The sequence below is a fragment of the Pseudopodoces humilis genome, chromosome 7, assembly GCF_049639895.1.
Source record: "Pseudopodoces humilis isolate 2021_Gansu_Grassland_sample_001 chromosome 7, ASM4963989v1, whole genome shotgun sequence".
In the NCBI taxonomy this organism is placed as follows: domain Eukaryota; kingdom Metazoa; phylum Chordata; class Aves; order Passeriformes; family Paridae; genus Pseudopodoces; species Pseudopodoces humilis.
This window is the reverse complement of record NC_142206.1, coordinates 46,975,920-46,993,419: the sequence shown is the minus strand read 5'-3', so window position 1 is coordinate 46,993,419 and position 17,500 is coordinate 46,975,920. Positions and strand designations below refer to the sequence as shown.

The following is a 17,500-nucleotide window of genomic DNA, read 5'->3' as shown; positions in this document are numbered from 1 at the left end:
ATTTCCACAGGCCCAGTCCAGTCGTCCCAGATGACTGCTCTAATTGAAGTACCAACCTGCTGAGACTCTGTGTGTGTGAGTGTCCACTACCTGTGTCCATGTGCTGCTGTCTTGTTCTGGCTCTGACAATGTCCCTTCTCCATCTCTTTTGGCCTTTCCCCCTTTTTACTCTAAATCCACCTATGTAGTTCCTCTTTACACAAACTGGAAACACATCCAACAGTTCCCACACTCACCTCAGCATGTGCCTAAGGTATTGAGGAATTTATTTGAATGAGAGTATTGCAGCAGATAGTAATTTTTTAGGTGATTAGGTAGAGATATAATAGAAAAATTGAGGTAGTTTTTACCCTTATGGGTTTCTGATGGACTTTCAAAGCTTCCTGGAAACAAAGTTATGATTTGGATCTCATGCTTCCTGCCTCTCTGTCCATCACTTTCTCAAAAGACCATCAAATATATGAGTCTAAGAGAAGCCTGTTGTAGCCCAAATTACAGATGAAGTACTGGAAACCTTATTCTTAAAAAATACCTGGGAGCAAAATTTATGAACAGGAAGTCTGCCATAGAAAAAGGGAAAAAAGGACTCAATAACTCTTATAAAAACTTTACAAACACAGTCAACGGGCAAAATAATACATGTAAAAATAGAAATATATACTGTGTAGGGACAGCCAGCATAATTCAGATGTCTTGGAGTTCCCCTTGCAGAAGGAGGGGGAATTTTCACTGCTGGATGAAATAAATGACCCAGGCACATTCTCTGCATCATGAGTGCTTTGAAATTCTTCAGTCTGTTGATAATGAGGCCTACGTATTTAGATAAATAGCATTTCCAGAGAGGCATACAGGAATTCAAAACAAATATAGACTTTGCATGACTGTGCAGTTGCAGAGAGCTCTTTAAAGGAAGCTCCACTTGGAAGACAAGGGTCTTTTCAATACTGTGAAAATTAAGACAACGATAGGGATTGGAAGAAAAGAGATGACATTTCTGTTGAAGGGATTCATATGCACATTATGTAGGAGGAAGAGTCACAGAATCTTAACTGCTGACCTTCATAAGTTCATGTTTGTGGTTTAGGTACAAGAACAGGGCTACTCCTTCTTAGGGATCTGTGGCAGGATGTGAAAGTTGAGCAGCAGCATCTGAGACATGATTCAGAGCGTATGGCTGCAAAAAAGTGCATGCTGCAGGAATTTGAGATTTTGGAGTGCAACAAATGGATCTGAAAAAAAAAGAATAAAGCTCTTCAGAGCAATCCTTTCTGATCTATTTCAATTTCTTAAAATTTGTTAACATTGAGGACACCAGAATTACAGAATATGGCATTAAAGCTACTTTCATTCCTGATGTTACATTCTTCCACAGTGTGCTAGTTTACAATATACCCCAAAGGCATATTATAGGATCTTACAGACACAGAGCAGTATCAGAAGTTTGTGTTGGGTCGCTTGTTTCCTGTGCAGCCTTGCCTCTTTCAGAGCTGCCTTACTATATATTCCCATAGATATCACCCTGTATTTGGCTGTATCTGAAGGGTCCTGTCTAGGAGGTGTGGGTCAGAGCACAACCAGACCACAACCTGACTGCCTGAGCTGCTCATCTATCAGATCTTGAACAAATACTGTTTACAGCTCAAAATTTTATGTGAAAATGTCATTGCTTGCCTTAAAAATGCAGTGATTACTGGGAAGCACTGATGAGCTCACAGACATTTGTAAAGCTGGCATAAGCCAGAAGCAGCTGCCAGGAACCTTCCCAGCTGTCCTAGGCTAAGCCATGCTTTCTACATCAGCATCTTCAGTAAGTGAACCTGTCTGTTTCTGACCCTTATGTCCTTATCCATTTCTTGCCATTCTTCCAGGCTCTCCAAGTCAAACACAGCTTTTTATGCACAGAGATTTTACATTGACTTTCTAAACATTACAAGAAATCCTAAATAGCATCCGTCCTACTCTTGATTTCTCACAATCATCTAGGATCATCTCCACAGATCAATAATTCCTTTTGAGCTATGCCAGTCACCTCAAATCTAACCTGTGCAATGTGAGTTTTCTTCACAGAGTACAATTTTAACTTTCCAGAAAAGTACCTGAGAACTATCCATGTATAGTATATCTGCACCATTACCCTTATGAGAAGCTTTGTAATTTAACAATAAATTAAACATTTTTCTCCCTAAATCCACATTAGCTGCTGCTGCTATAAGCCCATCTTATAATTGTTTATTGCGTTCTGTGTGAGCATTTATTGTCTGTGACTGATGTCAGATAAATTAGTCTACTATTATCTGGGTTCTTACTTGTCCAATTTGAATACTTACAGTCAGTCTTCATGTCTTGCAGAATTTCTGCAATAATTTAAGCTTTATTATAAGTTAGTAAAGTTTCATGCTTCCTGAGATCACGCTTGCAAGCCTTCTTAGGACTCTCAAATTCAAGTTTTTTAGGACCTGCCATACTTGAATATGTTTCTATCTAAGAAAAGTTGTTAAATATCCTTCTAAAAAAGGACCAGGAAAGCACCAAGTCATCATCATATGATAGAAATACATCACACATTCTTTCAAGGACAAAACAAAATTATTTATTTATTAAACGATTCTATTTTTTTTTTTTGTATCAATAGTAACATTTTTAAAAATCTTGATATAATAGGCCGATAATAGTGTTAAGATTTAGGAAACACAATGTGCTCCTAAAACTACCAACCATGCAAATTTCTTGCCATCCTTATCCATTTTTTCTGTGGTAATAACTTGTAAGGACTGCTAGGTTTGCTTTTTGTCTACTGTATGTACTTATTTCAAACTGCTGTGTTTTACTTCCCCACTGAAATAGAAACATATTTTTTCTGAATCTCCCCTCTTTCTTGATCACAATATTCTGACTCCTTTATAGCCATCTTCTTTATAGCCTCCCCCTATAATGATAATTTTTCTATTTAATTTTTTTCTTTTTACTCAGACATTCGTTTTCCACAGCTTTTTGGGGCACATGTCAGAATATATGCCTTGGGAGCAAGAAGACATAGCGAGTGTCTGTGTGTGCGTGTGTAGTGTGGATTGTAATCTTGTTTGCACATACCGAGTGTAGCATATCTATATACTCAGGCAAGCATAGACTTTCATTCTCGCAAAAATGTTCACCATAATAAAGTCTGAAGTTGTTAGTTTCCCTAATATAATTTTTTTTTTGTTCAGAAAATAGCTAGCTAGGAGTTTAAGGAGCTGTAATAATGTCTTGGTACATAAGACCAAATTTATATGCGTGACCCGAAGTTCTTCACAATAACAATTCAATTTTGTTTTCCAAAATTATTATTAGGCGCTGAAAGAAAAAGTTACCTTGTTCTTTAGTCTTGACTGCTGTGCAGGAAAGTAGCTCTCTGTGGTAAACCCAGTTTAAGTTTACTCTTGTTTCATCGATCTATGTGTAGTTACTTTCCTAGGAATATGAAAGTTTAAAACTTTCATATACTCTCAAGTATTCAACTCTGTATCTCATCATTTATTACACAATTCCTGGTAGGCAAAAGTTTCTGTCAGGGCTAAGTCCTCTATTATTTAAAGGAACTAAAGGAGCCTAAACCTTTTAACTCAGGTAATGACAGCCTCTCCTGATGCCTGAAGGTATTTCTTTCTGGACACAAACTTTCAAACTGGTAGAAATGGAGAGAAGGATTTGAGGAGTGACCTGACAGACTTGCTTTCTAACTCATGATTCCAAGAAAAATAAACAGAATGTTTCTTTCTTTCCAAACTACTTTCCAGCATGGGAAGTTGTTCTCAATGCCCTACCTTTTTTTTTCTGGAATGACTGGGGTAGAAATGTTCAAAAAAAACACAAAACCTTTAATATAATGAGAATTGGTTTAAAACCTGACAGGCACTATTTTTGGACTGAGCTTTGTTCAGACTGGTACCAAAATAACACAAGGCCCATTAAAAGAAGCTGAGCCCAACATTTTCATAAAGCAAACTATGCAAACTGAAATCTGATTAAGTTCTTGTTTTCAATTCACAAAAATAAATAATTAAATAAATAAATAGATAAATAAACATTGCAGTGAGCACTGTGGTCTCTATTTAATCTGATGGCCACAAGAGGGTACAATTTGTAAATGGAACGTGAATATAACAGTCCTACAGAGTTTTCTCTAAGTGACATCAATCTTTTTCTGAAGTCACAAAAATCCATCTCTAGGCTGGCCTGAGGGAAATTTTGGCACAGCGCCTGTGCCCAGGAACATCCTCTCGAGAGCTGCCCAGGCCACCAAGTGAAGGCAACGAGCATCTTGCTGTGTGGTGGTTCCCCTTCTGCCAGGGCCACAGTCCACAATTCCCAGACATCTGAATCTCTTCAAACCTGTCGCTGCTTTAGCCAAGAACACCATGCTGAGAACAAGAAGCACAACATCCTTCCAGCTATGTCACAGGCACATACAACACCTTGGAGGCTCCTGTATTCTTAACCAGCCCTTGGGCATCAGAGCAAAGGCTTTGTCTGGACACATCAGGAATCACAGAATACTCTGATTTGGAAGGGACCCATCAGGACCATAGAATCCAACTCCTGGCCCTGCACAGGACATCCCAAGAGTCACAGCAGGTGCCTGAGGGCATTGTCCAAACACCTCTTGAACTCTGTCAGGCTGCTGCTGTGACCCTGGGAACCTTGTTCGGGAAACTGCATATCAATTCTGCAACCAAACACTCTCACAGGGCAAAAGAAATAAAAGACGGACAAAGGAAAACAGGGCTTGACTAGAGGCTTCGTTGTGATACATAATTAATTCTGGTGAAAGCTGCAAATTTGTGGTTTTGGCTCAAACCACCCTTAATAGGACTCACTTTGACAAACGAGTATCAGGACTTGTTCAAAAGCATAAAATAACGGAGTGTATATTGCAGTGAGCTCCCATGTACACTGTGTATCTAGAATGTACTGTGAAAGGGACTCTCTTCTGCTGTAGTGCTGGTGGGGTCCCAAACGCACCAGTGTTTTCACATATTTTAGGGAAATCTGTCAAACATATGCTCAGATGTTGGCAGCAGTGGCAGAAGCAGAGCCTCGACAGCTTCTGTTATTGGAATTTTTTGATCCCACCTATGACTGCAGAGATCCAACAGACATTCAACCAAAAGCTGTTAAACTTTGGGATCACTCGGAAAGGTGTAACAGGAGGAAGAAAAAAAGGAAAAAAAAAAAAAAAAGAAGGAGAAGAAAAGAGAAAACCACAAAGCCGGGGTCCGCCAGTGCCTGCCCCAGGCCCGCGGTACCGGCGCGGCCACAGCCGCACGCGCGTTCCCCGCGCGGGGCCGCTGGCCCTTTAAATGCCGGCGGGCGGCCCGTGCCGCCGCTGGCTGGGAGACCCCGCGCCTCCAGTGAGAGGTGAAACCAAGATGGCGGCCGTGCAGTGACTGAGGCGGAGCCGGGGCCGGAGGGAGCCGGGCCGCACCAACCGCTGCCGATCGCCCCCTCCCTCCGCAGAGCACAGCGTTTCTCTGTCGGCCGGACCGCCGAACGCCTGGAATTGCAGCCACGTCGCAAGGCGCGCAGGGGGGTCGGGACTGAGCCGCCGCAGCACCGGGAGAAGGAGGAGGAGGAGGAGGAGGAGGAAGAAGAAGAACATGGCGGCGGAGTCAGGCTGGGAGTGAAGGCGCTGTTTGCGACCGGAGCCCATGGGGAAGACGGGACGCTGAGCTCAGTCGGCCGTTCACCCCGTCCTGGGACGGGCAGTGTCCGCAGGCCACAGGCGGGAAGGAGGGCGGCTCCTTGAGCCCCGCGCTGACGGACGGCGAGCGAGGGGCTTCAGGCCTGGGCAGCTGCTGCACAATAGAGCCGGGCTACAGGCCACGGCTAGCGGCCCCTCTCCCGCCTGCCTCCCTTCCTCTGATTCCCTCCGGCCTCACCAGCCTCCCCCCTGTTTTCCTCGGCAGGGCTCCGGCTTCCAGGAACGCCTGCTCCTGTCACGCTGGGCCGGCTGTAGTCCGCCGCTGCTTCCACTACCGCGGACCCGCTTCTCCTCCGGGATCTCTTTTTCACCGTCTCTCCTGCCTGCCCTTCTCCCTGCAAGGAGCCTCTCTTCTCTCTGCGGCTCTCCCTGCCTAGGTTTACTCGCCTTTTGTGCAGCGTCTGACTGTACCTGAAAGAGCAGCTCCCCTTTTCACATCTTCACCTCTTGTTTCCCCCTCCTCCCCGATCCTCTGTTAGCCTCAATAATGAGGATCCCGTTGGGGCACTGAAGAGGAGTAAGAAGAGCTTGCTTGGCGTGCCCGTGTGGGGCTGCTCCCTTCTTTCCCGCTCCCCTCCCCAGAGGGGGGCCTGGCCCCCGACCAGCCCTCTGCTCCTCCAGCGATTGCAAGCCAGAGTGGTGGCTGCGGTGTGGCAGGCGGCAGGATGACGGACACCCGGCGGAGGGTGAAGGTTTACACGCTAAATGAGGACCGCCAGTGGGATGATCGAGGCACAGGGCATGTGTCCTCTTGCTACGTGGAGAGGCTCAAGGGCATGTCCCTGCTAGTCAGGGCAGAGAGTGATGGTAAGTGTGTACGGCTGAAGGTACGGTCTTTCCTCGTCCTACCCAGAAAAGGAACTGGGTGTAGCTTTGTGTCTGTTGCCTTAATGTTTTGCTGCATAATTCAAATGGTATTCCTAAAAGCAAGTAGGCAGTAACCAGGGTTCATTCGTGCTAGGCCAAGTGAAAGAAACAGAAGATTGCCATCAAGTGCAAGCGTAGTAGGCATTTGTTGAATACAGTGTTGCATGCAAAAGGCGTTCGAGTCTCGTAAATCTTGCATGGGTTTGGATATCTACTGGTCTTGTTTCAAAACTGGTCATTGGATGTTTCTGGAAGCGATCCCCTCATGGAAGTTGTTCAAAACTTAGATTTTGGTTTTTAGTATTTGTTTTTAGAAGATCGTTGGATGGCTAACACCCTTCTGTTTCCATCTGCCCTTTTCTTTGGTAGCTTTTAGAATTATGTAAAACATTCTAACAGCTACCAACGGTTTTCAAAGTACGGTTATGGTAGGAAAGACAGTACAATGGACAGAACAGCATTTTCAGAGACGCCTTTTTTTGTTGTTTTTTTTTTTTAATGGAATGGGAGTTCTCAGTCCTCCAGTGGTTCTAGGTTTTCCTGAAAATAAATTTAAAATTATAGATTAACTTCTTTCACGTTTTCTGGCAACATATGTCAGTTGTATATATTAAGTAGTAATAACTAGCCCTGTAGCTACATGTTTGGGCTAGTCTTGACAGTTGGTTGAGTTCACGACTGCTGTGATCAGTGATTTTAAAATATGTACTTAACAGTATCAAGCTTGTATCATTTGGCTTTTAAAGTCTGTCAGTGCATGACTTAATACTTCATTAGATGTATAACTACTGTATTTAGCGACTTGTAGATCTAGTTGTGTGACTGTCAACAGACCTTGTAATTTTATTTACTGAGCTTTTTTATTGTAGGGAGTAGGATGAAAAGCAACTTGAGAATCATTAATCCTTTCTTTTTGAGAAAGTTCTGATAAACTGTACAATATGTAATCTCTATGGCAAAGATCAAAACTGATTTGGAGGAATAAGTCATCTAACCAGGATTTTGGTAACTGAGCTTCTGCTAAGTTCCCAGAGAGATCTTGTAGTTTCTTGATTTTATTTTAAAAGGTTAAACTGATACCTGATTTTTATTTATTTTACAGTGAGGAAGATGCATTTAAACCTTGAGCAGCTTCATAGTGAAAGAAAAAACATTTGAATTGGGAATAGATTTAGTTTAATTTCAACATGAGGAGGGAATTAAAAAAATAATCACTAAATTTTTAGGCTAATTTTTACAGTGTGTTTTGTCATAGATACTGTCCTGGCTGCCTACATGGTTGTTTGGGTCATATTTAAAAACCTGTCATGTCTCCTGTGTGTTAAAAATTTTCTGTTTTGTGGTGGTGTTGTTTGGGGGATTTTTGTTTGTTTTTTTAAAAATATTTTTAGAAAATAAATCAAAAGATCCGTGGTTCCTAACCTGCTTGTGAAGAAGAAATAGCTCATTCGAACTGAAACCCATTTATTAACTAACCTTCAGTGGGATATGTGTGCTTCAGACTGACTGAACTGAGTTGAACTGTTGTTGCCAGCTCTCTTGTAAATGAACATCTTTAGGAAGGAAGATACAAATTGGTATAAAAACTAAGTCATTGTTTTATCTTGCATAGCTGAAATACTCTAATCAAAGCAGAACTGTCTCAAATTTACTAATTGCACCTCATGCACAGATGTTTATTTGGTAGGATATACACTTTAGATCTCTCTCCATCTGTGTACTTTGTTCTTCAAAGTATTGACTACTACACAGAGTTAAAGTTCTTAATATAGTAGGTAGTATCAGTCCTGGGTAAATGTGCACTCTATTAATAGGCTAGTTTTTCTAACTTGCTTGTGTAAACACCTCATAAAATTTGATTTCTATTTTGTTTACTCCCAATGTCTATTGTTTGTGTGCTAATTTTGAAGGCAAATAGTCATTTTTACATGTGAGCAAATAATCTGGAAAAAGGTAATGCCATAACTGTGCTTTATATACTGTGCAATTTGTGTTTCCTTGCATGCTTTTTTAACTAAATGAAATAGTTGACTGTGATTTTTAACTTTTTCCCAGTTAACAAAGACATACAGGTAGTAGGAACCGAATTGTACACCATTTGCCTCCATGTTTCCATTGCATTCTTGTATTGTCTTTCTTTGTCAGCTCCTCCTCTTTTCACAATGAAACTTCTTCCTTCCTGCATTTCTAAACCAGCTTTTCCTAGCCTTTGAGCTGAAATTCATCCTGTGCACACTGGCATATTCTTATTGACTTACTCCAGGAAGCTGACAGAAAACCTCGGGATCTGCCTGAAGGTGAAGGCTCCATTTCCTGAGTAGGGGGAGGTGCTGGGGATGTCAGCAGTAGTTTCTTCTTATGTGTGTGGGAAATTCCCACTCCTGTTAAAGGACCAGTTTGGCTATGCACAGATCAACAGCAGAATTACCAGTGGTTTCTTTGGCTGACCATGTGGGCTAGCACACGGTTCAGTCTTTGGATTTTGCAGCTGTGACTTGGTGTAGTAGGCTGCTTTACAAATGGTCGAGATTTTATAGAGCAGTCAGGGTGTTCAGATAAGGCAAGTACAATCAGTATGCCACGTCCAGTGTAAGCTATCATTTGGAACTGGAGGAATAAAAACTGAATAAAAGGCTTTTTTATCTGTAGAAGTGTTTTTTTTTAAGTTGTGCTGGTGTTTAACACCATCATAAAAGAAAATAATTTAGAGTAGATGAGTGAGTTATGTTGCTAGCTGCATGTCTAATGTTGCCAGGCACTAAACTGTTAAGAGTCATTGCAGACAATTTGGAATAATCAATTTTAGTACAGAAATACCATAAACTGCTTTCATATCAGGTATATTACGCTTTGAAGCATGAAATTGTAATTTTTTTACTCTTTAATAGCTATTCAATTTTTCTTTAAAACCTTGGAAAGTTTCTCTGTGTGATTCCTAGTTGTAATGTATTCTACTTGAATTGCAGCAGAGCAAGAGTGAAATATTTTCTTACAAATTATCACCTACCATGTGAGTTTCTTTGTGTCATCAGAAGCCTTTGATTTCTTACCTGTTTCTGACATGGCATTTTAGGCTACGGTGGCCCACCTTATTCTTAAAATATCTTTGTGCTTCTTGGGGTTTACTGCATGGTTTCAGATCACCTTTTTTTTTCTCAGCCCAGATGAGTGAAGTGACCTCTAAAGAGAATGTTTCTGTTCAAGTAATTTGTGTTAATTTGAAAGCTTAAACCTTTAATTAAAACTTATTGGTCCTATATCTGAAAGTTAATCCCTCCATTACATGCCATATTTGTGAGCTCTCTTTTAGGAACGCTCATAATTTTCATTCAGAAGTTGCAGTTAGCTGATGACTTCTGCCAAAGGGCAAGCACCTATCCTTGCTGTTTCTGTAGTACAGGTATCAGTAAACCTGTACAGCTAGCAGGCTTAGACAAAACTTGGCTTAAGTTTTTTTTACCTTGTTCAAACTCAAGGGACTGATTTTATTGACTTGTTTTTAGGCAAGCAACACATTGTTTATCTTTGATCAAAATAAAAAAAAGAATGGGGGAAGATGATCTTGTTGCTTTTCTCCTGGTTCTCCCCTTTCCTTAATATTTGTGTTTGACCCTCCAGAAGTGTCTTAGACTCGGGAATATTCTCTTTGAATTGTAGAACACTTTCTACAATTTCTACAAAAACAATTTGAGCTGTTTCTTGAGTTTCTGAGGATTAGTTTCTGATTCAGTTGCAGCAGAACTGATTGCAGAACTTAAACCTCTGTGTGCATCTTGCAAGAAGCAGCTCTGGAATTTAAACTTTCATTTAAATGTAAACATGTTTATACTGGTGAGGGGTAATGAGCAGCACTTTTTTTTTCTGCTTTTGAGGAAGACTCTATGTAGTAGTTGGGTGGGAGAGGAGCAGTGTTCCACATTAACTGGTCTCTTCCAAATACACATTTGTAAACAAAGCTACAAATTTGTTGTTTAATAAGACTGTTGAATTGGGATATTTGATGTCTCTAAATAGGATTGAAAATAGCATTGAATGTCTGTATGTGATCTCTTTTGAGCAAGTCCTTCCCTATACACACATTCCTTCTGGAGCACAGAATGTTGTTTTCTACTAACAAAACCCCCAGCTGTGCTGTATTGCATTACAGTGGCAGGTAAAAGAATTCTGCAAGTCAGTTTTCTTTTTTATACGTGGTTTTAGGGATTATTTTTTGGCTCCAGTGTTTTGCAGTTACCTTTACAAATTCATTCAATGCTGTAATTTAAAAAGTAACTAGATCTGCATGATTTTGGAACATTTATTAAAAACATAGCTTGCATACAGGTGAGTTTTCAGGTCTTACCTAACTTTGAATAGAGTCACTGGGTCAAGATGAAGTTTTGTTACTGTATTTTTATGAAGTAGGCTGGACGGTTTTAACATTTTCTGGGATAGTACCAATGGAAAAATACCTACCTAGAAAGTAATGCTTATGACAGAAGCATCTCAGACAAGTGATAATTACTTTGAATGGAAGTTTATTTGTGGTGTGTTACATTTCTGTAATCTTTTTCTAAATAATATATCTCTGTTTCAGACATCTGTTGCTACTGTCTGGTTTCCACATGCAAGTAACAAAGATTTAACGTTGCTTCATACCAGGAAGGAGCCTGATCCTGTAAAATTTAGTGTATGAAATAAACTCACTGAACTAACTAGTAGATTAGTCACTGATCTTTGACTTGTTGAACCCTTTTTGGGGAACTTCCTGCACAAGTGGAGCGTCTTATTCTCCAGAAGGATGGATTTGGGGCTGTTACTAGTTATACAGCGCAATTTACCCTTCAGTATGTTTCTATCTCCAGATCAATATTTTTCTAGTTTTTGTCCAAAATGTTGAGGAATAAGTTGAATCACATGGTAATGAGAAGCAATTCAAGCCTTAAAAAGCTTGATTTGTCTTTCCTGCAAGCATCAGGTTTAGTAGACAAGAATAAATGCTCTTTTTTTGGTAAGTCTAGTAATGAAGTAATTTTCTATTGTCTGCTTCTAGCTTGGAAAATGAAGTGTCTGCATTCAGTCATTTTCAGTTTTTTAAATAGTATTTTGTCAAACATGGCATTCAGGTTATGTATGATATTCTTCTAAGGTTGGGACCTACGTGTCTGTAGGTCTGTGTTCAGCCATTAAAATATGATGTTGAAATTATCAATCAATCAATGAAATTAAGAATCTTAGAAGATTCTAGTTCATACTTGCTACTATTAAATATTTCTAGAAAGTAAAGACTTTATAGGAGTTTGTCAACCAATTTAATAGCACAAATAATATTCTAAGACGTTGTGTAGTAAAAGCTGTGACTTTGAAAACACAACTGACTCTGTATCCGATGATTGTAATGGAAAAGGCTGGTTTTAGATGTTCATTAGACAAACTCAAAATGCAAAGCTTGAGGGTATGGCCAGAGTATGAGCGATGTATTGGATTAGTGTAAACCCCATCTTAGATGTTTTCCTTCTCTGTCCTGCTGTGTGGTTTGTGATTATTTTTTTCTTTAGTTACGCAGTTACACTTAAGCAAATAAGCTGCTTTGGTAACAGAGCTGGTGCATGTCAGAAAACTGGAAAAACTCCAAAAAACCTGAATAGTATATTTGGGCTGAGGCAAGGGAGCTTTTTCTGTGTGTCTTGTTTTCCCTTGAGGGGTATTTATTTCAGTTTTGTTGTTGAATTGTATCTGAGTTTGTAAACAGCTTTTACTCCAAGAGCAGTTGAGACAGGGTGATAGCTTCTCAAGCCAACTTCATTAGTGAAGGCTGCCTCTTGTAGAAAACAGACTTAGAAGTTAGGAACAAGCAGCCTTCACAGGTACATTAATTTGAAAAAAATACTTAATTGTATCTGATGATCACATACATAGTAAGCTAGTGGATATAAAAATCATTGGTAAAGCTTCTAAATTCGTCAAGTAGTAACATTTCTCATCAGACAGTGGTATGTTCTGATATTTATGTAATTATTTAATGATACACCACTCTTACAGGAAGTGAAGTTCTGTGATCTGGTTCTTCAGTCTCTTCCCTCACATCCCCAGGGCTAACATCATCATCAGTGTCAGACAGAGGGATTGAGTGTACCCTCAGCAGTTTTACAGGTGACACCAAGCTGCAGTGGTGTGGTTGACATGCCTAAGGGATAGGAAGGATACCATCCACATGAACCTGCACAAGCTTGAGAAGTGGGCCCTTGTGAACCTTATGGGGTGCAAGGTGCTGCACCTGGGTCAGTGCAGCACCCTGTTCTCAGTCCAGGCTAGGGAATGAACAGATGGGGAGCAGTCCATATTTTAATTATACATTTGCCTTAGAACTATAGTGATGAAACTGAGAAGTTAACACTTTTCTTAGAGAAAGTTTGGACTTTTCTTAAAGCCTAAATTTAACCAGGCAAGTAAATGGAGAAATGCCACTTTAAATGGGTGCTTGTAGCCTTACGTTTTAATTATGTGACTGACAATGCAAGTTAATTTATCAGTATTTCTTCCTGTAAGCTGAGTGAAGCTCTGCAGATATGTCTGTTAGTCATGCACTGGCATTAGTGCAGCTGAGTAGCAAGGTGGATGAAGGAAGTGATTGGTCCAAAAATAAAGTCAGTTTTAAAAGTTGTTTTTGCATAGATCAATGCTTCTGGTTGTTTAAATATGACACGAGGATGCTAACATGCAAAAGGAAGGGAAAGAAGACACAGACATGAGAATGGAATTGCTGTTCTGTGTCTTACATCAGTAAAACCTGCTGTGAAACAGTTGTTCCTGAGTGTATTGTGGGAAGTTTTCTGGTATTAGCAGTCACAATGGTTACTGCTCTAAGCATTTGTTTCTAGGAAAATAAGTGTTTTAGCTAACCTTTAAGTACAAATGCCACATTATTAGAATTTTCACACAAAACAACCATAGGTAATCTCTGGAATGTTACTGAAATTCTTTTGGCATGCTGACTTAAGACTTTATCATGTCTAAAAAAATTTCTGTGGAAAAGTTACTATTCAGAATAAGAAAGGTTTAAAATTCAGTCCTCAGAGCATTATTCTATACTATGTGAACAATGTCTTTGAGGGACAAATGAAATATAAAGCTCAAGGGTAGGGGTTAGGAGACTTATTGTTGATCAAGGAAAGAGTGATAAGAAAGTTAATGTGGAGATTAAAATTTTAGCACACATATAAATAAGTGGAACTTTTTTTTTTCTAGGCTCTCTTCTTTTGGAGTCCAAAATTAATCCGAACACTGCATACCAGAAGCAACAGGTAAACATACTTTTCTTTTCCTCATGTTTAAAGGCAGGGTCTTTAAGAGTGTACAACCAACAGTGTAGCAATATAGTAATTTTTTGGCTCTCTTGCAAGTTATATTTTATGTTCTTGTGCCAAAAATAGGTGGAGTAGTTTGCACCATTTTTGTCCATTACATGATCATGTGTTACTTCTCTGCATTTTTTGTGAAGTTATACACTCTGTTTTGCAACAGAAATTGCTTTGGAGGAGACAGTCAAAACATAGTTGGAACAACCACAAAGTAGCCGAGGTTACTGAGGGTTATAGTATCTGAAACTTAGTATCATCTATCTTTTTTCTTTATATTTCAGATATTATAACTTTAAATGTATTTTTAGTCAAGGAAAGACTAGAAGGCTTTAAAGCTATTTACATGTTAACCGTTGTTTATCTTTTACTTATAAGGTGGGTATGGGTTACTACTGCTCCAGAGCATTCTGTGTGCATAAAAGCAGCTTCTCACCTTCAGTTTGAAGCACGTTGCTTCTATTACTTAAGCCATACACTGTGAATCCCTAAAGAATGCTTCTGAGAAGTGAACTGTGTAGGTTTTATACTTTATTTCCTGTGCTTATTTCATGGATGCTTGGAATTGCCCTTACAGGTTTAAAAATGCTGAGCCAGATTGTATTTTGTTGCCTGTTTGGTCAGCTCAGACTTGTTAAAATCTTGTCAGGTACAATTAATGTATTAAAACAGTTTTCAGTCTTTCAGCTTTATTAGTTTATTACAGGAATGGATATACTGTTGTTCTGTTCACAGGCAGTCCTAGTAGTTGTGTCACTGCAGTTGTTTGTATGATTGTATTTTTAAATAAATGGGGAGAACCAGTATGGGCCAAAAATACCCTTCCTTAAAAAATTTAACCTGTATCTATCTCTTGATGTATTCGTAATGCAGTGTATAGGCAGCCCATACTGAACAAATGATAAGGCCATTGTGGGTCTGGAGAATCAATTCCAGAGTGTAAGACCTGCAAAAATGCTAAGCAGACTTAAGTTTTAGCTGTAATCCTGACTAGCTTGAGGTCATGGTTCTATGATACAGTAACTTGAGCTTTAAAACCCTGAAGTGACACTGAATATTTCACAGCTCTGTGGCATAAAGTGCTGATCTGGTGTAAACTTGCTTTGCTGGCTTTAATTGGTTAAAAGAGTACTGAGGAGTGAGTTTTCTGTCTAAATTGGCTTTATGCCACATTAGACATGAAAGCTTCTTCTGGTAGGCATAAAATTGTAAGACTGGTGCAAACCACCACACATGCCAGTCAGTGTAATAGCATTTCCTCCTCTGGGTCAGGCATATATTGTAATCTAGTGCTGCATAAATCATACTGGTCATTGTGGAAACATGGTTAGAGAAATAAAAATAATTAACATGAATCTGTCCCATTGGAACAGCAGTGTACATTCTCTGTGCTGGAGAAGGAAAAGTGCTGTTTTTAAAGCTTTCAAATGCTGCATAGACAGAAATTTATATTTGCAAATGGATTGTTCATATTATTTAAGCCAACCAGTTTCTAATATAGATTGGATATCGGGCTCCACTCTGAGCCTTAGAAATATCAAATGTTTCTTGGTGTGTGCGTTAAATCCGTTCTGTAGCCTGTTTTCTTTTGTGTGAGGCCTACTTATCCTTTCCCTTAGTAAAAGGCAAGTTCAGAGTTTAAACCTGATTCCATATGAGCTAAGCTTGGAGCTTAGCAGCTGAAAGAAAGAGTAAGTTTTTTCCAGCTCTGCTCCTTGAACTCTGGCTTAAACTTACTAAAGCACAAGAAAATCAACTTGGTACTTCAAATCCCTCTTCAAAAACTGGTAACTCTCTATGCTGGCAGAACTTTCAAACCACCTTACAGAGGATCCATTTGTGGAACTGAGATGGAAGAGGGAGTGAGATCTTTCTTTTTTGATTGCAGAAGGCCACTTAGGTCACTTCACTACCAGTGAAATTGTAGATAGAAGACTTGCTTTTCAGCTTGCCTGCTGTTGTTAGTTGCACTTAGAAAATTTCAGGAAAAAATCTCCCAGAAGTCTAAGACTTAAAACTTCCAAGTGGCTATGTTACAATCTTACCAGTCTTTTATCTCAGAATTTTGTCGTGAGGGTAAACCTCCTTGCTGTTTTAAGGGGTACACAGCAGCACATGCATTTCTGCCGTGACGCAGCATGCAGCTTGCGAGCACTTTGAATACCTAATGGAATAAATGGATGAGTTCTGACTTTTGTCTAAGCTGACTTGAGGCTTGTAAGAAGAAACAGTCTTTTACTGGATCAACTGCAACAGTCTGTGGTTGGAAGCAAGGAGAGATAATGTGTACTAAACTCTTGGGAAACTTTGCTATGCCAGTTGTGTTGGATCCTTCAGCAAAAGAAGCCTGTATATACCTTTGTGATAAACAGTGAAGTCCTTCAACTGGTAAAAGACCCTTCTACCTATGCTGATCTGTTAGTGCTAGTGTGAAGTAGATAGTCTTGTTAATTGTTGATACCACAAATTATGCAATCTCATGGTTTATGTATGTGTGTTTTAATAACTGGATAGCTTAGATAATTATTTATCAAAATGCTGTTGGGAAGACCTGAGGACAAGTTTGCCTTGCTGTCTCTGTTCCTTTGGAAACATCTTGAGTCCTGCTTAGGGACTCATTTTTCATACATCAACCTGAGATTCTTCAGTTTGCACAGTCCAGTTCCCAGTCTTCCCAGACTTACCTGCCACCTGGAGGTTTGAAATAATTCATTAAAGCATGAAATTCAGAGATAGTCTTTTGAATACCTTTTCAGTAGTCAAATTAATTAGTCTGTGACAATGAAGAGCCATTTTCTGCCATGTTCAAAAAGAAAGATAAGTTTATGCATCTCATCCTGCAACATAGAATTGCGACCAGATTGGAAGTTCATCGATGCTCTGAACCATGCACTTCCTGGCAGACTCATCACTATTTATACTATAACTAGAAGAAAGGAAGCCATATGAGGAAAAAAAGCTAGAAATAAAACAACTTGAGAAACTAATGTCCTGTGGCTCAAAAACAGGACTTACTATTTCTTATGTCAATGTACTATTTGTAGGCAGAAACTTCTTCAGAAAAAGCAAAATTTGCACAGTACAGCCACATGAGCACCTTATTTTTATTCTTGTTTACAGCTCTGTGTTAAGTTTTGTTGGTGTTTTGTTTTTTTTTAATGTTACAATAATGGTCCTATAACTTTGCCATGGAATATTACTGGATTTAATTACTGAGTAGGTGGTAGTATTCACCTTAAAAGCAAATTTTGTTTAGTAAGAGTAATTTAATTATACAAGGAATTGCTGGGTCACAAGTGGAATACTTAGCTTTTTTGTTGTTGGTTGTTTTCTTCATAGTCTAGTAAAGGTAGAAGATATTTTAATTGTGGGTTGGGGGTTTAAGGTACTGAAATTTCAAAATGTTAATGACAAAGATGCTGTTCTTAAACAAGTGATCCTTATTCAGAAAATGAATAATTGCACTAGTATATTAGGACAACACCTATTCCTATGCAGCCCTAAATGATTAAAAAACCTTCTGTACATGTAGCATTTATCTAGGGAGAAACCTGAT

General features: G+C 39.4%; 1 protein-coding gene across 1 annotated transcript in view; it reads left to right on the top strand.

Moving 5' to 3' along the window:
• Nucleotides 1–5,663: 5,663 nt before the first annotated feature.
• PPP4R3A (protein phosphatase 4 regulatory subunit 3A) overlaps nt 5,664–17,500 on the top strand; it is a 41,454-nt gene continuing 29,617 nt past the window's right edge. Inside the window, exons 1-2 of the mRNA XM_005520189.3 lie at nt 5,664–6,547; nt 13,835–13,890. Of these exons, the coding sequence (XP_005520246.1) occupies nt 6,406–6,547; nt 13,835–13,890 (198 nt within the window). The 5' untranslated portion in view covers nt 5,664–6,405. The remainder of the gene's footprint in view (nt 6,548–13,834; nt 13,891–17,500) is intronic.